Raw genomic sequence first — 18,220 nt, 5'->3', positions numbered from 1 at the left:
TCCCACAGACCCATGGTTGGTGTGTCCTGCAGGCCCACGGCTGGTGTGTCCCACAGACCCACGGTTATTGTGTCCTTGCAGGCCCACGGCCGGTGTGTCCTGCAGGCCTGCGGCCGGTGTGTCCTGCAGACCCGTGGCTGGTGTGTCCCACAGACCCATGGTTGGTGTGTCCTGCAGGCCTGCGGCTGGTGTGTCCCACAGACCCATGGTTGGTGTGTCCCTCAGGCCTGCGGCCGGTGTGTCCTGCAGGCCCGTGGCCAGTGTGTCCTGTAGACCTGCAGTCAGGTGTTTGTTTTGTTGTTGTTGTTTTGGTGGCTTTTTTTTTTTTCTCCAGTTCACCTGACTGTAGGGTAATGTGCATGGTAATCCTCTTTAGTCCAAAGAACTAAGCCTGGATTCCTTGTTCCTGAGGGATATGAATTGGAACCAGATCAAAAAGACACTCTCTTCAAGAAATGGGTGGGTGCCAGCTGACCAGAGTATACAGCCCCACCTTCCTCATCCAGAACCTTCTAGTTAGATGCTGCTGTAGAACACTCAGGGATGAGGAAGAAATTCGTCTCAAGAGTACACAGACATGAAGGTCTAGCTTGATGGGTGTGTGGTCGGAGGGCAGCCAAAGTTCCCTGCTGGCTGTTGGCATTGCCACACTCCAGGTTGTGGTCGGCAAGGGCCACCCACTCTGAGGAGTCAGGCCTGCCTCCCTGGGGGAACATAGATATTTGCGAGTCAGCAGTGGGCAGAGCTACTTGCCCATGTGGATGAGCGGAACACTGGGGACCAGAGCCTGGACCTCACAGTCACCCAGTGTGAACACCAACCCAGGCTCCTCCTACACCCCTGTCTCCATCATCCTTCAGCAACACTGTTATTACAGTTGAGGAAGACCACCCAGCTCCTGGCAGGGTGACATGAGACAGACCCAGGAGCACAGTCTTCTTCAACAGGCCCTTTCCTTCCCCAGGATATCCGCCCACGCTTCCAGAACTGGGCTGCCACAGGTCCGGTCTCTATGGTGCCAGAACTCTTGGGCCAGGGCCCAGCTCCACCTCCCAACCTCCCTTCCCTGTGTTGCTGCTACCCTGGGTCTTCAGTGCCAGCTTGCTCAACCACTACCATCCTCTTCCTCCTTCAATTCACTGAGCAACCCCAGATCCTCAGGAGGCGAACCTAGCAATCGCCAGGCTCAAAGAACTGGGCCTGGGATTCCATGTTGCTGGGGGGAGGGCACGAATTGGCCCTCTGGCTCAGGGACCCTTGCTGGGGTTCTATGTCACCCTGGCCACCTACAGGCTGCCTTGGGTACTTTTATTTTCCTGACATTGACTTTCTGTGGGTGAGATGCATCCCCTATTCATTGCTTGTTGCTCGTTGCCTGTCTTCCCTGTTAGAATGTGAGTCAGAAGGGGGAACTAATCCTTACCTGTTGCATTTGCTTTTGTCTCCCAAGCACATTGCTCAGTGTTTGGCAGGTATTAGGTTCTCAAGGCTTGTCCGGTGGTTGCAAAATAGGGGTTCCCAGTAACACCTGAGTCTTTAAACCATGCTGTCTGAGTAGGCAAGGCTGAGCTACAGCATGCTTAGTCCATGGAACTACCTCATAGATTAGGTTGTCCTGGGAATGTCAGGAGTGGAAGGCACCCAGAGACAGTCATGAGCAACAATTGGTGGCTCCTTTGAGGACTGGTTCATGGACCACCGAGAGAGGCTGCCACCTTGTGGCTGGATGAAAAAGCACACCCAGTCTACACAGGGTGATGCTCACATTTAAACAGTTACATCTCGCTGCCAGTGTCTCTGGCTCCAATAATCAAGACATTGGTGACCAGCTTTGGCCTCTCACTGGCCTTTGGAGTATGTGCTCATTGAACTGAAAGGTGACCCAAAAGTTTTTCTCGTGATCAATACCATCTTTACCTGTGCACAGCCATATCTATTCGCTCATTTGGTAAACATCTACCAATCAGCTGCCAGGGGCAGGGCACTGTGGGGAGACCTCTGATCCTCTCATAGGAAAGGCAGTGTTCGTGTATTCTAGGCTCTTTTTGAAGGGTCTGTGGGACTATGCTGACTTGGGGGACAATAGCTGACAAGAATACCGACCCCCGTCATGCAGGTACATTCTGGTTGAAGGCCATGCAAGAAGAGGTGATGGCAATGCCAAGAGCTGTAAAGAAAATGCACATGGGAAGTAAAGGAAAGGCTGCAGAAGAAGGGACACTCAGACTAAAGCTGTGAAGACAGGGAAATGCTCAGGAGCTGGCAGCAGCATATATAAAGGGGTGAATTTCTAGAAACTGAGAGACTCCAGCGTGGCTGGAGGAGGGCGTGGCAGAGGAGGGGGGCTAGATGAGGTCAGCAGGTCACTGAAACCAGATTCTGGCTAACCCCTAATGGCTAATCTAAGAGTTTGCCTCTATCCTATGTGCTGCAGGAAGTCACAGGGACATTTAAGCAGTGGGAGGATGGGATTAGGGGTACAATCTGGTCTTCCTTGAATGAACACTCTCCTGGCTGAGAATAGAGAACAACTCTGAAACTGCCACTCAGTGGAGGGAGGAGATATGGAGTCAGAAAGATTCCAGTCCGGAAATCCCAAGGTCCAAATCAGGAGCAGAAGGATAGAGAGCACGAGCAAGGAACTCAGGACCGCGAGGGGTGCACCCACACACTGAGACAATGGGGATGTTCTATCGGGAACTCACCAAGGCCAGCTGGACTGGGTCTGAAAAAACATGGGACAAAACCAGACTCGCTGAACATAGCGGACAATGAGGACTACTGAGAAGTCAAGAGCAATGGCACTGGGTTTTGATCCTACTGCATGTACTGGCTTTGGGGGAGCCTAGGCTGTTTGGATGCTCACCTTACTAGACCTGGAAGGAGGTGGGAAGTCCTTGGAATTCCCACAGGGCAGGGAACCCTGACTGCTCTTGGGGCTGATAAGGGAAGGGAAGTTGATTGGGGGAGGGGGAGGGAAATGGAAGGCAGTGGCGGGGAGGAGGCAGAAATCTTTAATAAATAAATAAATCAATCAAAGAAAAAAAAAGAAAGATTCCAGTCCGGTCCTCGGGTCCTTAAAGGATGCTTTGTTTCTCAGAGGCAGCCAGCGATGCTTGCATCAGATCCCAGCCTCGCCAGTCTCCTGCGCTGTGACCCTGGGCTTCTTCTCTTAGCTCCCGTTTTTTTCTCACTGGAATGGAGAAATGAATGCATTGCAGATCTGCTGGGATTGCTATGGCCTGGCTAAGCCTGTGAGCTGCAAGCCTGACCCACAGGGCAGTGTGGTGAGACAGAGGCCACTAGGAAGAGCGCCAGCCTCAGGAGGGATTAATATTGTGTTCCTTGAGCCCGGTTAGTCCTCTCAAGAGCAAGCTGTCATATACAAAAGAGTGAAGCTCAGCCCAAGTCTTTCTGGGTGCCCATCTTGCCAATAATCTCTCCTGGAACTCCCACCCTTGTGATGCCACCCACCGCCAAGGTCCTCACCAGAGGTCACAGGAAGCCAGCCACCTGACCTTGGTCCTTCACCTTCAAACCTGTGGACTAAACAAACCTCACGTGTTCGTAACACATCCAGCCTCCAACTGCCTTGAGGCAAATGGGCTAGTACAGGCATGTTAGAGACACGGATGACTACAGAATTCATGGTGTAGATAACGGCTAGCTAGCGCCCGAAACAGTTACACATCTCTTTATTGGGGGTGGGAGGGTGAGCAGCATGAAGTAGACATGCAAGCAGCATGGAGGGGTCCGTCATGGGGGCCTTGACCACCACCTATAGTGAGAAATATCTGTAGGCAGTGGGGTCCAGGGAAGGCTTCTGAACGGGGGAGGATTGCAAACAGCGCCCCCTTAAGGGAAATAAACGCAGCCCCAGGAAATATGGAGAAGATGGAGGGGAGGCTGCAGATTCTCTCCCTGCCCCTGAGACCACATTGCCACCCCCAATCCCGGGAGGCTCTCTCTGTGTGGAATTTTGCCTGAGCCAGCTTCCCCTAGCTGTGATTTGCTTCACGGTTTTGAATGTCTTCCTCCCTAATCCTAACCCTGTGATGAGCATCCCTACAGAGACAGCACCTCAGAGAAAGCATCTTTGTCCCCCTCTCCATCCAATCATGGCCCAGAAAGGTGCCCAGTTTCACCCTAGAGATTGCTGATGAAGAGGTAGCAAAACACAGGCTTCAGTCCCCTGGCCTGCTTGATTTTCTGCGGACTAGGGACTGGGAGAAGTTCAGTCTGTCAGCCAAGATGACACTAATATCACAAAAAGACCAGGAGTTCATTCACGCTTGATGAAACACCCTCCATCCTCCCAGTGTGTGGCCCTTCCTGCACGATCCTGCCGTGTGGAGCACAGCGCTCCATTAGCTCCAGCAAGCGGTGGGGAACTCTGTGCTCTGCAGTGCTTGAGTTTGCAAAATGCCTTCTGGGCCAGAAATTAGGAATCACACCAGCTGAGGCAGAAGTCTGGACTCTACCCCTGGTCTCTGTACACCTAAAGAGAGATGGGAAAGCAGAGAGGTCCACCCAAAGGCTGGTTTGTCACTGGCAAGGACCCACTGTGGTCCAGCAGCTAGAGACAGGCTTATCCATCACAGAAGCATCTCTTCAGGGACACTCTACAAGTCCATGCAGGGAGCTGAGATTTAAAACAAGTAAAGCCACTCTGGCTACGAGGAAGCTTGGAGTCTGATGAGAGAGCCGTGTGTGTGTGTGTGTGTGTGTGTGTGTGTGTGTGTGTGTGTGTGTGTGAATGTGTGTGTTGGGTATGAACATGTGGGGATGTGCATACACCCGTGCAGAGACTGTCTGCACCCCTCAGGTCTGAGTCTGGTTCTACAAGCAGACATTGAACAAGCGCTGGGCTTTGCAAAGCGATGATGATGCAGATGATGATGGCGCACTCTCACAACAGCCTGTAGAGGGCGCCATGGAGACTGTGTGCCTGCCAAGCCTTAAACCACAGATGGCTGTAGAAATAGGGTGGGTGTGTACAGTACAGCCGTTCCCTGAAGAAGAAATGTTTTCCTTTTCTTTTAAGACATATTTTATTTGCATGTGTGTGATTGCAGGTGCCACAGAGGACAGAAGAGGGCATCAGAGCCCCTGGAACTGGAGTTACAGGTTATGAGCCTTCTGGTGGGTGCAGACAACAAGACTGAGTCCGTCTTCTGCAAGAGTTGTTAACTGCTGAGTCATCTCTCCAGCCCTCCTTTTAAAAGAGAGAGAGAGAGAGAGAGAGAGAGAGAGAGAGAGAGAGAGAGAGAGAGAGAAGCATTACATTTTTAAGAAGACCTTTTGGTGGCTCAAAGGCAAAGGAAAGGTTTGTTTCTAAATAAACCTGAGGAAGACCCCATAGAGAAGGTGACAGAGTGACTCTCTCTTACAAGCTGTGGATTTTATCAGAGCTGAGGAAGAGTCTGAGGACCAGTTTGACCTGGTAGTGCTAAGGGTTAAACCAGACTGATGTGCAGGAATGGTGCTAAGAGTGTTGGCTTAGGAAGCAGAAAGCACGGCCACAGGGAGGAGGAGACTGTCTGCAGTGTCCACACCACAGGGAGGAGGAGACTGTGCAGTGTCCACACCGGAGGGAAGGGGGCTGGGTGGCTTGCTTCCCAGTGGTCTTGTTGACTCCACAGTCATTTGTTTGTTTCTGCGGGTGTGCATACTCAGACCGGTGTGTCACAAAGCATATATGGCGGGCGGAGGACAACTTTCCTTCTACCATGTGTGTTCCCTGTCATCAGGCTTGACAGTACTCATCTTTACCATCTGCGTCACCTCTCCGGCCCGTTTTGATCCCCTTTATCTTTTCTTTTGTTTCTCTGTGTTGTTCTAATTGTTTTCTATTGCTGTGATAAAACACCGTGGCTAAAACCAAACTGGAGAGGAAGGAATTTGCTTTGTCTTACAGCTCCCAAGTCATCTGTCACCGAGGGAAGCCAGGGCAGATTGGAGAGAGAGCATATAGGAGCAGTGCTCACTGGAGCACCGCTCACTGGAGCACCTCTCACTGGCTGCTCCTGACCTGTTCAGCTACCTTCCTTATATAACCAGGCTCACCTGTCTAGGGATGGCACTGCCCACAGTGGGCTGGGCCCTCCTTATCAATCAGCTGTCAAGAAAATGTCCCACAGCTATGCCCTCAGTTCTTTTTTCTTTTTAATGTGCATTGGTGTTTTGCCTGCATGTATGTCTGTGTGAGGGTGTCAGATCTTGAAGTTACAGACAGGCTTGAGCTGCCATGTGGGTGCTTGGAATTGAACATTCTGGGTCCTCTGGAAGAGCAGTCAGTGTTCTTATCCGCTGAGCCATCTCTCCAGCCCCTAACTGTAGCTGTTCTTATGCCACCTTATGAGAAGACCAAGGTACTTGTCCAAGGTCACACCCTGCTAGACACAGGTTCATGGCTGGACACAAAGCCTGGAAGTCAGATAATCCGTAAGTGCCTCCTTACCCCATCGCTGTCATCTCAAGGAAGCACTGCCTGTTCAAACGTCTTTAACGTCCCATCAGCAGACAGAAAGGATGGCTTGTATGTCACAGGGCTATGGTATCCTAGTAGGACAATACGCATGTAAATGCCAGCCAATGCCAGGCTCACCGACAAACCTCAGCAAATACTATTAGGCTTGCGAGTGGCTGGAGTAAGCTTAGAATCCAAGTGGGATTTTCTCTCCTGCTAGAGATCTGTATTCCCTGGTTCACTTGTATTTGCAGATGTGTTTTGTGTGGCTAGCTGAGTTCCACAATAGGTAGCCCCTCCCCCTCTACAATAGTTAGCCCTGCCCCCTTAAGTTCTACTGACCTTGAGAGTTGAGGGTTTGTTTTGTTTTAGATTTGTGTGTGTTGTTGTTGTTGTTGTTTGTCTTGTTTTGGTTTGTCTCTCAGCAGATAATCCTCAGTGCCTCCCAAACAAAGCCTGGGTAGCATTTTCCAGTATGGATAGCTAACCTAAACCACATCACTAGCCCACATTTCAGTCCCCACCCCTCCTCAAATAGGCTGCCTGCTTGGGGAAGCCCAGATGTGTAGGAGGTTAAGCCTCAGATTCACAAAAACAAGAGAAAAGCGTCGACACCCTGTGTAAGATTTGGCACAGAGCTTGGACGGGCATTTTTTCCCCTGTCACTAATCATGGGAGAGATGCAAATAAAGACACAATGAGTCACTGTTCCACACCTTTGGGGTGGCTGCGGTCAAGAACAACAGAAGAATCAGAAAGAAACAGACATGGGGAGCAGAGTAGAGAAAGCTGAGTTTCTTGAGCACTACCAATAGGCAATAAAAATGGCATGGCCACCAGGAGGGCAGAAGGGCAGTTCCACAAAAGAATGAATGAATCAAGACAGAATGACCATGCAATCCAGAAATTCTACTTCCGGAATATACCCTAAAGAACAGCAAGCAAGGACTTTGAACAGATATCCGTATGTCAACATTCCCAGCCGCCTTAGTCACAGTAGCCCAAAGGTGGTGACAGCTAAAATGACCATCAGGCACATGAGTAAAGGAAACGGGTAAAGAGCACACAGTGAAATAGTATTCGGTCACCAAAAGGGAGGAGGTTCTGAAGCAGGTAACACGGACGAGGATGAACCTTGGGGACACTGAGTGAAATGAGCCAGACACCCAGGACACATGCTGAGAGTGAAGTTCCCGCAGAGATTCAGAGCACTTAGACTCTTACAGACAGAAATCAGCATCCAGGGGAAAGGGCAAGGGACCTGGGAGCTGAGGCCTAGCTGCTGCTACAGGCGGGTGGGGGACACAATCTCCCCAGGCCAGGCCCACTAGGCAGGGAACTAGACACACCTGGAGGACGGGAACCTGGGAGCTGGGGAAGCTGGCTGATGGTATCCTGATTCTACAGTCTGCGGGAAGCTGGCTTTGTGCAGAGGATGGGAGAAGCCGGGTCGAAGGTCACCACGTGGCCTATTTCCAGGGTGACCAGAGGGTCCCTGGGTGACTGTTCTCCTGAAGAAGAAGCTGCCTGGGGGGAATTGCTAGGCCAGAGAGGGCCCTGGTCCAGAATGAATGCCTCTCTCTAAATGGCTTAGCGAGAACAGCTTGATGAAGAGTCTGTTTGCCAAAGGATGGGCCGCACCAAGAGAGCGAAGAGGGGCCTGTGTCCAGGGACTGCGCCCACCGCTAGTACAAAACCATGGCCTTTGGCGAAGATAATTCAGAAGGAAGGGAACTGGGGGAGGAGGGTTACCCAGACTTCACCTCCCACCAGCCAAGTTACTCAAGCAAAGCCCATCAGACCAGCCTCTACCACCAGGACTGTGGAAAAGATGGGCCAGGAAGTCAGAAAGGCAATGGAGGAGTTTCCAGAGGGAATCAAAATGAATCTATCTGCAAGGCCTGACTGGACTGAGAACCCTCCCCTGAGAAATTCTTTGGCTGATCTGGAACTATGGGTTCCGGGAAGGGGCCTGGAGGGGAAGGTGACTGGGAGAACACTGACCTGCAGCCTGAACTACCAGTCCATACTGTTAAGTGTGTATGGTCATTCATTCATTCCTTCATTCAGCCAGCATCTGTCAGTTACCGAGTGCCCAGCCAATGCTAGAAGGTGCTAGGTGAGAAAAAGAATGTGGAACCACTTGTAGCTTTGATTTGCTCAGTTAGTGTGGAGCAACCATGGGTTCAACCCACCTGCTCCATGAACCTGGCGGTTGTTCTCAGTTAGGTCCTCTGTAAAAGGCAATTAATTGTCGTCCCCCATTCCCGGGTGTGGTGAGACTTTAACTGGGCGTCTGTGAAAAGGTCAAGGCACAGGGTCAGGTGTGGAGGTCAGGAGCTCGCTACCTACCCAGCACCCCTATTTTGGCTCACATTCGCTGCCCTTAGCAGGGCCGCGAGGGCATTTTTGCAGTTTTCTCTCCATGTCACAGACAGTGAACCCAGGAGACCTAGTCACTGCTGCTTCTCCCCTGAATCCCCAGACTTGGGGGGGGGGGGCAACCGGATTTATAGCGACTGGAACACTCGCGGTTCACGGACACCGAGGTGGGTGGGCAACCACCCTGAGTTCATTTCGGGGTTGGAAAGCCTCAGCAGGGTGCTTAGATACTTGGGCTTAAGGGTCGCCAGGCCCGAACGCGGGGGGGGGGGGGGGGGGGGGGGGGGGGGGGGGGGGGGGGGGGGGGGGGGGGGGGGGGGGGGGGGGGGGGGGGGGGGGGGCGGGGCGCGTCGTCCCGCCGAGCTTAGGGACAAAGGCCCGCGGGCGGACGTGGCCGGGCCGGGCGGGCCCTTTAAGCGGGGTGGGCGGGCGGCGCGGGGGCGGGCAGGGGCGGGGCGCGGAGGGCGGCGGCGGCGGCAGCAGCGGTTAGAGCTCGGCGACTCGGATCGCTTCGGCCCGGTCCGGCCCGCACGGCGCTGGGCGCGGAAAACGGCCATGCCGCCGCGGCGCAGCATCGTGGAGGTGAAGGTGCTGGACGTGCAGAAGCGGCGCGTGCCCAACAAGCATTATGTGAGTCTGCGCCCGCGCCACGCGGCGACCCCAGCCCCGCGCAGAACTTGTGCCCCGCGCCCTCCCTGCCGTCTGTCTCCCCCACGCGCCCCTGGTCCCCGCTCCCTCCCCACCATCTCCCCGCGCGTCCCGGGCCCCCGCGCCCTCCCCGCCATCTCTTCGTGAGCCCCCGCCCTGCCCACCCGTGCAAAAGTCTGGCCACAGCCGCTGCTGGAGACGCAGACAAACCAGGAGAGAGACCCAGCCTCATGGTACCAGCCAACCAAGCCCCTCGTCCTTCTGGGCATGGGTCATTTGAGTGCCCCTCTCCAGTAACTTCCGTTTAACAATGTGGTAAAGTTTCCCCAGGAGTACCCCCTTCTGTGAAATGAGAATTTTGTTTGGAGCTGGCAAGGCATGGAGGAAATGGGTCTCTGGCGTCATTTTGCAGATGGGAAGGCTGAGGGTTCTAGAACGTGGACCCTGGGCCCGGCCCACGGTGACCCTCAGGTGGGAAGTGGCGTCCAGGGCTGCTTAGGGACCTTGTCTGCGATTGAGGTGGCCAAGGTTCCACCTCAAAGATTCTGGGTCGTAGGACAGTGGATCCAGAGGAGGCCCTGGGGACTTCAAGAGTGAAGGGGGATGGTGTCCCTGCCTGGAAGAAGCTGGCTGTGGCAGCCTTGGAGAAGTTAACCGGGAAGGAAAAAAGCAAGAGGGAGGGAAAAAAATTCTAACAAAGAAGTGTGGAACAATGACTAGAAAAGGGCGTTGGCTGGAGAAAGGCTGGCCAGGGGCCTCCCTGGAAGCCCCTTTCGGGTCTATTTGTTTAAGAGAGTCATTCTTACAAAGCAGACAGATATACATGCCTTCCATAAGTCGCTCATAAAATTCTGGAAGGAGATGGCCGGGAATCCACTGCACTCTACAAGAAAGGGTGTGCTGTGTTCCCATGTATTGTTATTGGCTAAGCATTCAGTTACTCAGTCCTGGGCCAGCCAGCGGGGGCTGCTTCCTGGACCTGTGGTATCTTTAAATAGAGCTAAGTTTTCCCTGCTTCAGAGTTCAGCTAAATTGTCTTGATTTCCCCATACCCCACCCCTTTTTTTCCCCTTAACTGTTTAGAATGCTGCCAAATCTTGGTTTCTTGTTGGAGCCTGTTGAGTTGCCTCTTGGGTATGGGACAGTTTTCAGTAACACACCAACTGGAGGAAGTCTGGAATCCTCTATGCCGCCTGCCACCAGATCTGTGAACCCCCCAGATCTGTGAGCCCGCCAGAACAGAATAGCTACAGCCACCGAGGGTTGGCATCATCGTCCTGTCTTGTGCTCTCACACACCTGTAGTGGTGGTTTTCTCGAGTCCTTTTCACAGACGAGAAAACTAACGGTCGGGAACAGAGCAGGTGTGTAAGTCCAGGCCTGCTGGACCAAAAATGTAACCACGCCTCTTCTCAGACCCCATATGCCCACAGAGACCCTGCACAAAGTCCTCTCAAAAACTGGGAATTCACTCAGGCCCACACCTCCCTGCCAGCGATTTGAAGCTTTGAGGGGTACCCTCGAACTTCCAACCAGTTATTAGGGGCCCACTGAGCCAGGTCTATGTTGCAGCCTGCTGTGGGCTCAGCTCTTAGATTCCCAGGTTGCTGCTACTTCCTGAAGTCTGTGTCCTCATCTGAAAGATGGGATGGTGATGTCCCCTCCCAGTGGGGGCAGTCATGTGACCAACACGAGGTTCCTTAACTGTAGCCCCGTAGTGACCGTGTCTCTCTGATTGGAAACGTGCTGAAGTCATGCGGGAGCTTGTTCCGAGAACTTGTTCCTCTGAATGCCGGCTTAGTCACTGCTGTGGCAAGGGGCCTTCTCTCTGCCGTCCAGCCTTTGATTCCCCAGAGGAGGAAGGGGGTGGGGCTGGATGCACCTTGAGTCATCCAGACCAGGGGATAATTTGGCGCTATGGTGTCAGGGTCCCAAAGCCAGCAGCAGCAGACTGGACTGTGTCACCTGTCCCCCGGCTCCACACACTGAAAGGGGTGGATCTGGAAAGAGGTGTTGGCAGCCTGGCTGAAGTAACCTCGCTTCCGCCCTCCATGCAGCAGCTCCCCTTTCCTCAGTTGTGGCAACCAAAAATATGGCCAGGTATTGAGTGTCCCATATCCCTTTGGGACCCATCTTAGTCTGTTTGTTATTGTATAACCAAGCACCTGAGGTGCAGTACTTTACTTTGTAAAGTAAAGAGGTTTATTTAGCTGCCTGGGGAGCTGGACGTCCAAGCTGGGGCTCCCTCATCAGTTTGGCCCCTGGACTTCTTGTCTACCTCACAGAGTTGTAGGTGGCATCATGATGGGATTTGTATATTTAGAGAGATTGTATGGTGAGACTGGAAACCAGGAACGAGGGGAGGAGCCGCTATGTTCCTTTGTAACAACCAGCCCTTTGGGAACTGAGGTCCTAGGAGGACTATCTTAATCTCATTTAAGGCCATGCACCCAATGACCTAACTACCTCTCCCTAGGCTCCGCCCCTTAGATCCCACCATTTCTCATGTCACCACACTGGAGATCAAGCTCCCAACACAAAACTCTTGGATGTGGACAGACCATATCTGGATGTTAACAGGGGTGTCATCATGTACTCTTGCCCCTGTCACAGCACCCACAGAGCAACATACATATCAGTTTGGTGTGGCCTGGCTGCCATGTCCCTCTGATTTCATGCCTCGAAGGATCAGAGGCTCTGAGGCCGCAATTAGACAACAATGCCTGGGGCTCAGGCCCCCTCTCTACCTCCATGTCAGGTTAGCAGCCTCTCCACAAAGGCCACCTTCACCTGTGGACAAGGCCGATGTCACTGTGTGTAGCCCCTGCTATGCTTGTTTACTCAGAGTCTGGGCTTCAGAGCGAATGAAGGAGGCTTCTCAGAGTGAGATACTGTGGCCACCGTCTTTACTAGAGTGTCTTCTACCAACCTGTGGGCTCTGGGGGGCGTGTTGCGATCCCCTCCCGTGATAGTACACACGGGTCAAGTACCCCCACAGCAGTACTGACCAGGGTGGAACCCTGGTGTGGGTTTCGAGGTCATGACAGCTCTTTGAGGGTGGTAGACTCCCATCGTGTGACTTCAGTGTCTCAGGGGCACAGAGGGAACAAAGCCCACCCTGTCCATAGACTCCTGTCTCTGCCAGGTTCTTCATTCGTCTCAAATCCTCTCTGTCTTTTTATTTAAAATAAGCACAGAGACAGAGCCCCCACGTGCCCTTCTGGTCACTTCTTTTCCCCAAACTACTGCCCTGTGTCTGTTATTTGTCATCTCCATGAACTTCTCAGTTGGTAGCCCAAGCTGGCCTGGAACTAACCATGTAGACCAGGCTGGCCTGGAACTCACAGAAATCCTCCTGCTTTTGCCCTCTGAGTGCTGGAATTAAAGTCTGCCATGCCTGGCCCCCACTTACTTTTAAAATACAGGTCCACTGGCTGGCGAGGTGGCTCAGTGTTTGAGAGACTTGCTGCCCTTGAGGTGACCCATTGTAACCATAGAGGTCACTGGCATGTGTCGTAACTGTATAAGTCTGAATAGCCATCACCCCTGTCCGGTTTTACAACATTTCTGTCACCCCGTTTGCCATCAGTATCCCCTCCGTGCCCTTTACATGTTTACCTGCTAGCCCATCAATCTTGTGTTTGATGCTTTGAAGCTATAAAAATCTTGCCCTGCTCAGATCTGTGTTAATTCAGAAGCCCCAGTTCATTTTAACCACTGCATATTACTCCATTTGTGGCTGTTTCTCTCCCTCCTCGAGGTCCTCTCCTGGGGACCCAGGGCTGTTCTTCCCAGCAGTTGGAGCTGTTCCTGTGTCTAGTCCCAGCGCCAGAACTCTGCTGGGTCTTATGTTCAGCCCTGCGTGTCACTGCAGGAGCCACGTCCCTGGGTTCCCTCTGCTCTGGTCCTCGTTCAGTTGACGTCAGTCTGCTTGCTGCACAGTAGGGTCCCGGGATGCTGCTCCTTAGCCTTTCCCTGCCTGCTAATGAGGCTAAGTGGCCTTTTGTGCCTTCATTGGCCAGCTGAGATCCCTCCTCTGTGAATTGCCTGTTTATCCTTGCTGCTGGCTCGGTCTGTTTTGCCTTTCATCTCTTGATGTGAAAGGTTTATACGTCCGGGATACTAATCTTGCAGGTGGTTAGATTAATGTTCTCAGTTTCCCTTCGAGGAGATCATAGACTCAGAGAATCCAAAGTGTGTGTGTGTGAGGTCACTCAGCAGGGAGAGACGGCATGAGAACTGAGCTAGGTGTGTTTGTCTAGGAGATAGAGGTAGCCTTGGGATCCCCACCACAAATCAGGGGGCTCACTGTTGCCACCTCTTCTGAGATGCCAGGGTCATCCTAGGTTCTTCTCTCTTCCCCATGCAAGTTACCAGTTCTTGTCACTTACTCCAGAGGAACTCTGAGTGGATCATCCTCATAGAGCAAGAGATTGTCAGGGTGTCCCTTCCTTAACTGATCAGGTACCAGGAACCTGGGAGTGACGGTTGCTGCCGAGGCAGTGTGGATCCTGCCTGTGCTCTGTGAAGCAGGAGCTGTCTTCTGTGCTGTGTGGCAGTCCCCAGAGCTGAGCTGTGGAGTGTAGATCTGCTGCCGTCCATGCATATCCACAGCCACCGCCCTCCTCTGCCGCCCCTTTTATGGAAACCCTCAAAGCAGGGCAGCCAGTGGGAATGTTAGAGACAAAGTAGCCTGGATGCAACAAGTTCTTTGTGGCAGTAGGGCCGCCCCGCCCAACTTTGGCTCCTGGCTTTGTGAGCAAAGTGGTGCCTCCTGAGAAGATAGTGAGAGAATTCGAAGGTGCTAGAATTCTGCTGGAGAAAACTGCCAGCGACTAGCACATTTCTTCCCGGCTTACCTCTGCCGTGTGGTGGCAAAGCCTGGTTTTGGTTCTCATCACTGCTGAGCCAGGAGGCCTGCCAGTGGCACTTCCCAGGGTGTCTGAATGACATGGATTTAAATGCTGATCCTCAGTGCTGAGCCTGTCGACAGTCATTAGTGGTGGCCATGAAGAACCACAGCTTGGCCATGGTCTGGATCCCCGCTGAGATGTGCAGCCCCTTCCTTTACGCTTCTGCTCTCTCCTGCGGCCCCTGCCCAGCCTGGGTGCCATGCTGCAGCGTGAAGAGCCCTGCAGCCTCTGCAGATGGTTCTGTCCCTCACTGTGTCTGTCAGACAGCACTAGCACCCTTGCAGCATTTTGAAAAGGAGATTTATGTGCGCATGTGCTTGTCTGTATGAGTGGAAATGAATATGCTTATGCCCTCGAGGGCCAGAAGAGGATGTTCAGTCCTCTGGCGCTGCAGTTGCCTGGGTGCTGGGAACCACACGTGGGTCCTCTGGAAGAGTAGCAAATGCTCTTAATTGCCGAGCCATCTCTCCAGCCCCTGAGTAGAACTTTTTTTAAAAAGCGTCTGTTGCTTTCTTGAGGCTGAGAAAAAAAGGTGAGGTGCCTGTCACAGAAGGGAGCTGTGCCAAGCAGGTGGCAAGTAAGATGTCTTCAGGATGCTCTTCTGGGACCTTGACAACTATGCTGACTGCTCCAATCCCCTCAGACCTGGGTGCAGGCGACAGGTCCTCCCCTTACCGGAGGCCTGCTCCAAGGGAGATGCCCCAGCTACTCCTCTCATACTCTGGGTGCAGTAGCATAGCTCCAAGCAGTTCCAACAGCGAATGGGTGCAGACTTTAAACCTTTGCCCTTAGTGGATGGAGCAGGCCCACCAGACCAGTGGGTTCAGATTTCTTCTCTGCCATTTACCAACTCTGCGACCACAGTCAGATCATTCATGCTCTCTGTACTCAGTGTTCCCATCTATAAAGTGGGGTGGTCAGTAGTTCCAGTTTGAAGAGGCCCGCGTGAGTATGACAGTGGGCCCAGGTCCTGGTGCAGGCCTGACAAGAGCAGCCTTACTAGAAACATCCATGTATATTGTTATTTACCATAGTTGAGGGTGGCGGCTGCTTAAATGCCCATCAGTAGAGAATCGGATGCACGTGACGTGTACATGCAGAATTCCAGGAGGGTGGTGTAGATGTCCCTGCCAGAGCACCACAGTCAGACTGGCTGTGGGTACGCGCTCATACTCGGGCCCTTCCTGCAGATTGCCGGTGAAGGGTGGAAATAACCATCACAGACCCAGAAATGAAGCCGATAAAATATGTTGCACTTTTTTTCTTTTTTTGCTTGTCGGTGCTTTTTTATGTTTTCCAAATGTTCTGCAATATACACATGGTCCTGTTTTTAGTGAAAATATAAACGAATGACTGCTTGTTTCAAAAAAGAGGCCACACTGAGCCAAGGTGGCTCCAGTAGCTTCCCACATCCTGCTGTCCGCCTGTGAAGTCCCTCTGGATCCCCCCCATCCTCTGAGAGCAAGGCCTCCTCAGATGGCCTTCTGTTGACCACAGACACTCTTTTTCCATTTCTGCCACACATGGCGGGCTTCCATGCGGCTTTCTAGCCATGAGCTGAAGAAGCAAAAGCTATGAGTGTGTGAAATCCCACAGGGCAACCAGACACGTGATTTCCTAGCTCTAATGTGTCTCACCCAGAGGGTCCAGTCCTTCATGGTGCCTGCAGCTAAGGATGGGTACAGATTCATGCAGCCCGGAGTCCTACAGATACTCTGGTGTGCTTCCTGAGGTCACAGGATGCCAGAAAAGTCCTTCAGTTAGAGGTGTGCCCTGACCCCTGCTCCTGGGGTATTTTGTATTTTTGAGGGCTCCCTAACTCAGGTGCCCACTGTGGACAAGTGGCACAGTTACTACACCACCAGAAAGGACCAGACTGGGGACCCTCCCGCTGAGCTGCACGTCCCATTCATGATGCCTGGTCTCTGCTTGCAAATTACCCATCTGTCTTAGTTACGGTTATTATTGCTGTGATGAAACACCATGACCTTTGGGGAGGAAAGTGTTTATTTGGCTTATGTATCCTGAGTCCCAGTCCATTGCGGGAGGCCAAGGCAGGAATCTGGAGGCAGAGGCTGATGCAGAAGGCATGGAGGGGGCTGCTCCCTGGCTTGTCCCTCTTGGCTTGCCCGGCCTGCTTTCGTATAGAGCCCAGGACCACCAGCCCAGGAATGGCACCACCCACAGTGGACAGGGCCGCCTCCCGTCAATCACTAATTAAGAAAATGCCTGACAGCTGGATCTTGAGTCATTTTCTCAATGAGCTTCCTTCCTTCAGATGACTTCAGCTTGTGTCAAGTTGACGCAAACTCTCCGACACAGCCTCCTTGTTCCTTGGAGGGAAACTGGTGAACGGTCTTCCTTCTCAGGACTTGGTTGCCCCTCCCCTCTGTGTCCCTGCCATTGCAGGAAGGGGACATGAGGTGGCCGAGGGGTCACGAGGCCTGTTCAGATGGCCGCACGTGGCATCTGGAACCGAACTCTGAGCTGGTACTGTTCTTTGCTTACTGCTGCCCCTAAGATGTCCCTTCTTTAAAGCTGGTGGCTTTGCCAGGTGTCAAAAGCTTTTGTGCAGGATGTCTGGGGACACAAGGTGCTGGGATGTTTGTCCTTGGAGCTTTCCTATACTTGGAACAGTGTTCCAAAGCTCATGTTCTGTGGTCCCTTTCTTAGAGCCCAGAGTGGTGACACTAACCAGCCCCTGCACCATGCTGGCATTCCTATCTCCTGGTCAAACATAGGGACACAGTTTGGAACAGAGTAACAGGTGACTCAGCAGCTCAGCAGTGGTGCTACAGATGAGTGGTGTGGCTGCCCCTACTCACAGGACTCTGTCCCTTCTGGGATCCTGCGATCTGTTTCACCAGACCGCCGCACCATACCCAAGCTTCAGGGCTCCTCCCTCTTGCTTGCTGGCCCAAGCTTTCTTCATGAGCTACAGAGAGGAGGGGGTGAAGGGAGCGGAACTCCACCATCAGCCTCTGCAGTCCTGTCTCTGCCCATCCTGACTGAGCAAATAAGAACCCAGTACACCCAGTATAATATGAGTTCCAGATAATGCGTACGCAGTATCTGGACCGTACTGGTACTCAACGGTGATTCATCACTTAGCTGAAATTAAGTTCTGCTGGGCACTGCGCTTCATACGATGTTGCCAGAGATTCCTCTCTGAAAACAGCACTCCAGCTTCTCCTGCCGGGAAGTCTACTGTGTCCCGAGAATCAATGGACAAACACAAGGCATCCAGTGGCCAGGTACTTCGAAAATGCGGGGACAGTGTCCATATTGGCAGAGGATCTCCAGGAAAGAGAACAGACAGACAGAGAGATCACCTGAGGCTGTTTGTGGCCCTGGACTCCATGAACGTAAACACTGAGGAGGTAACATGAGGCTGATCACCCTGTATGGGAGGGGTGATGCCCAGTGGACAAGGGTAAGAAAGGTTTGGCAGCGAAGACAGACAGAGACTGGGCAAGCAGAAGTGATGTGAGAAGTGGAGATAGAAGCCATGGTTAGGAAATTAAGAGACCTGGGCATCTGGTTCCATGGATGTGAGCTGGAACTGGGGCTTCTGTGCTCTGCATGGATGATATGCACAGTGAAAGCCACTGAGCAGAGAAAGAAGATGATTCTCAGAGAGAAGTTGATCTTCAGAGAGAAGCTGATCCTCAGAGAGAAGCTGATCCTCAGAGAGAAGCTGATCCACAGAGAGAAGCTGATCCACAGAGAGAAGCTGATCCTCAGAGAGTTGATCCTCGAAGGGAAAGCTGATCCTCGAAGGGAAAGCTGATCCTTGGAGGGAAGCTGAT

At 52.7% G+C, this 18,220-nt stretch overlaps 1 protein-coding gene across 1 annotated transcript in view; it reads left to right on the top strand.

Annotated features, from left to right (window-relative positions):
• Positions 1–9,315: 9,315 nt before the first annotated feature.
• The window catches only part of Sh3pxd2b (SH3 and PX domains 2B), an 82,365-nt gene continuing 73,460 nt past the window's right edge, over positions 9,316–18,220 (top strand). The window contains exon 1 of the mRNA XM_050121795.1: positions 9,316–9,481. Within this exon, the coding sequence (XP_049977752.1) occupies positions 9,407–9,481 (75 nt within the window). The 5' untranslated portion in view covers positions 9,316–9,406. The remainder of the gene's footprint in view (positions 9,482–18,220) is intronic.

Source organism: Alexandromys fortis, unplaced genomic scaffold (assembly GCF_014885135.2).
Source record: "Alexandromys fortis isolate MF-2015 unplaced genomic scaffold, M_Fortis_MF-2015_v1.1 scaffold_29, whole genome shotgun sequence".
Taxonomy (NCBI): Eukaryota; Metazoa; Chordata; class Mammalia; order Rodentia; family Cricetidae; genus Alexandromys; species Alexandromys fortis.
The sequence above is the reverse complement of the archived record's forward strand: the minus strand, read 5'-3'. Positions and strand labels throughout refer to the sequence as shown.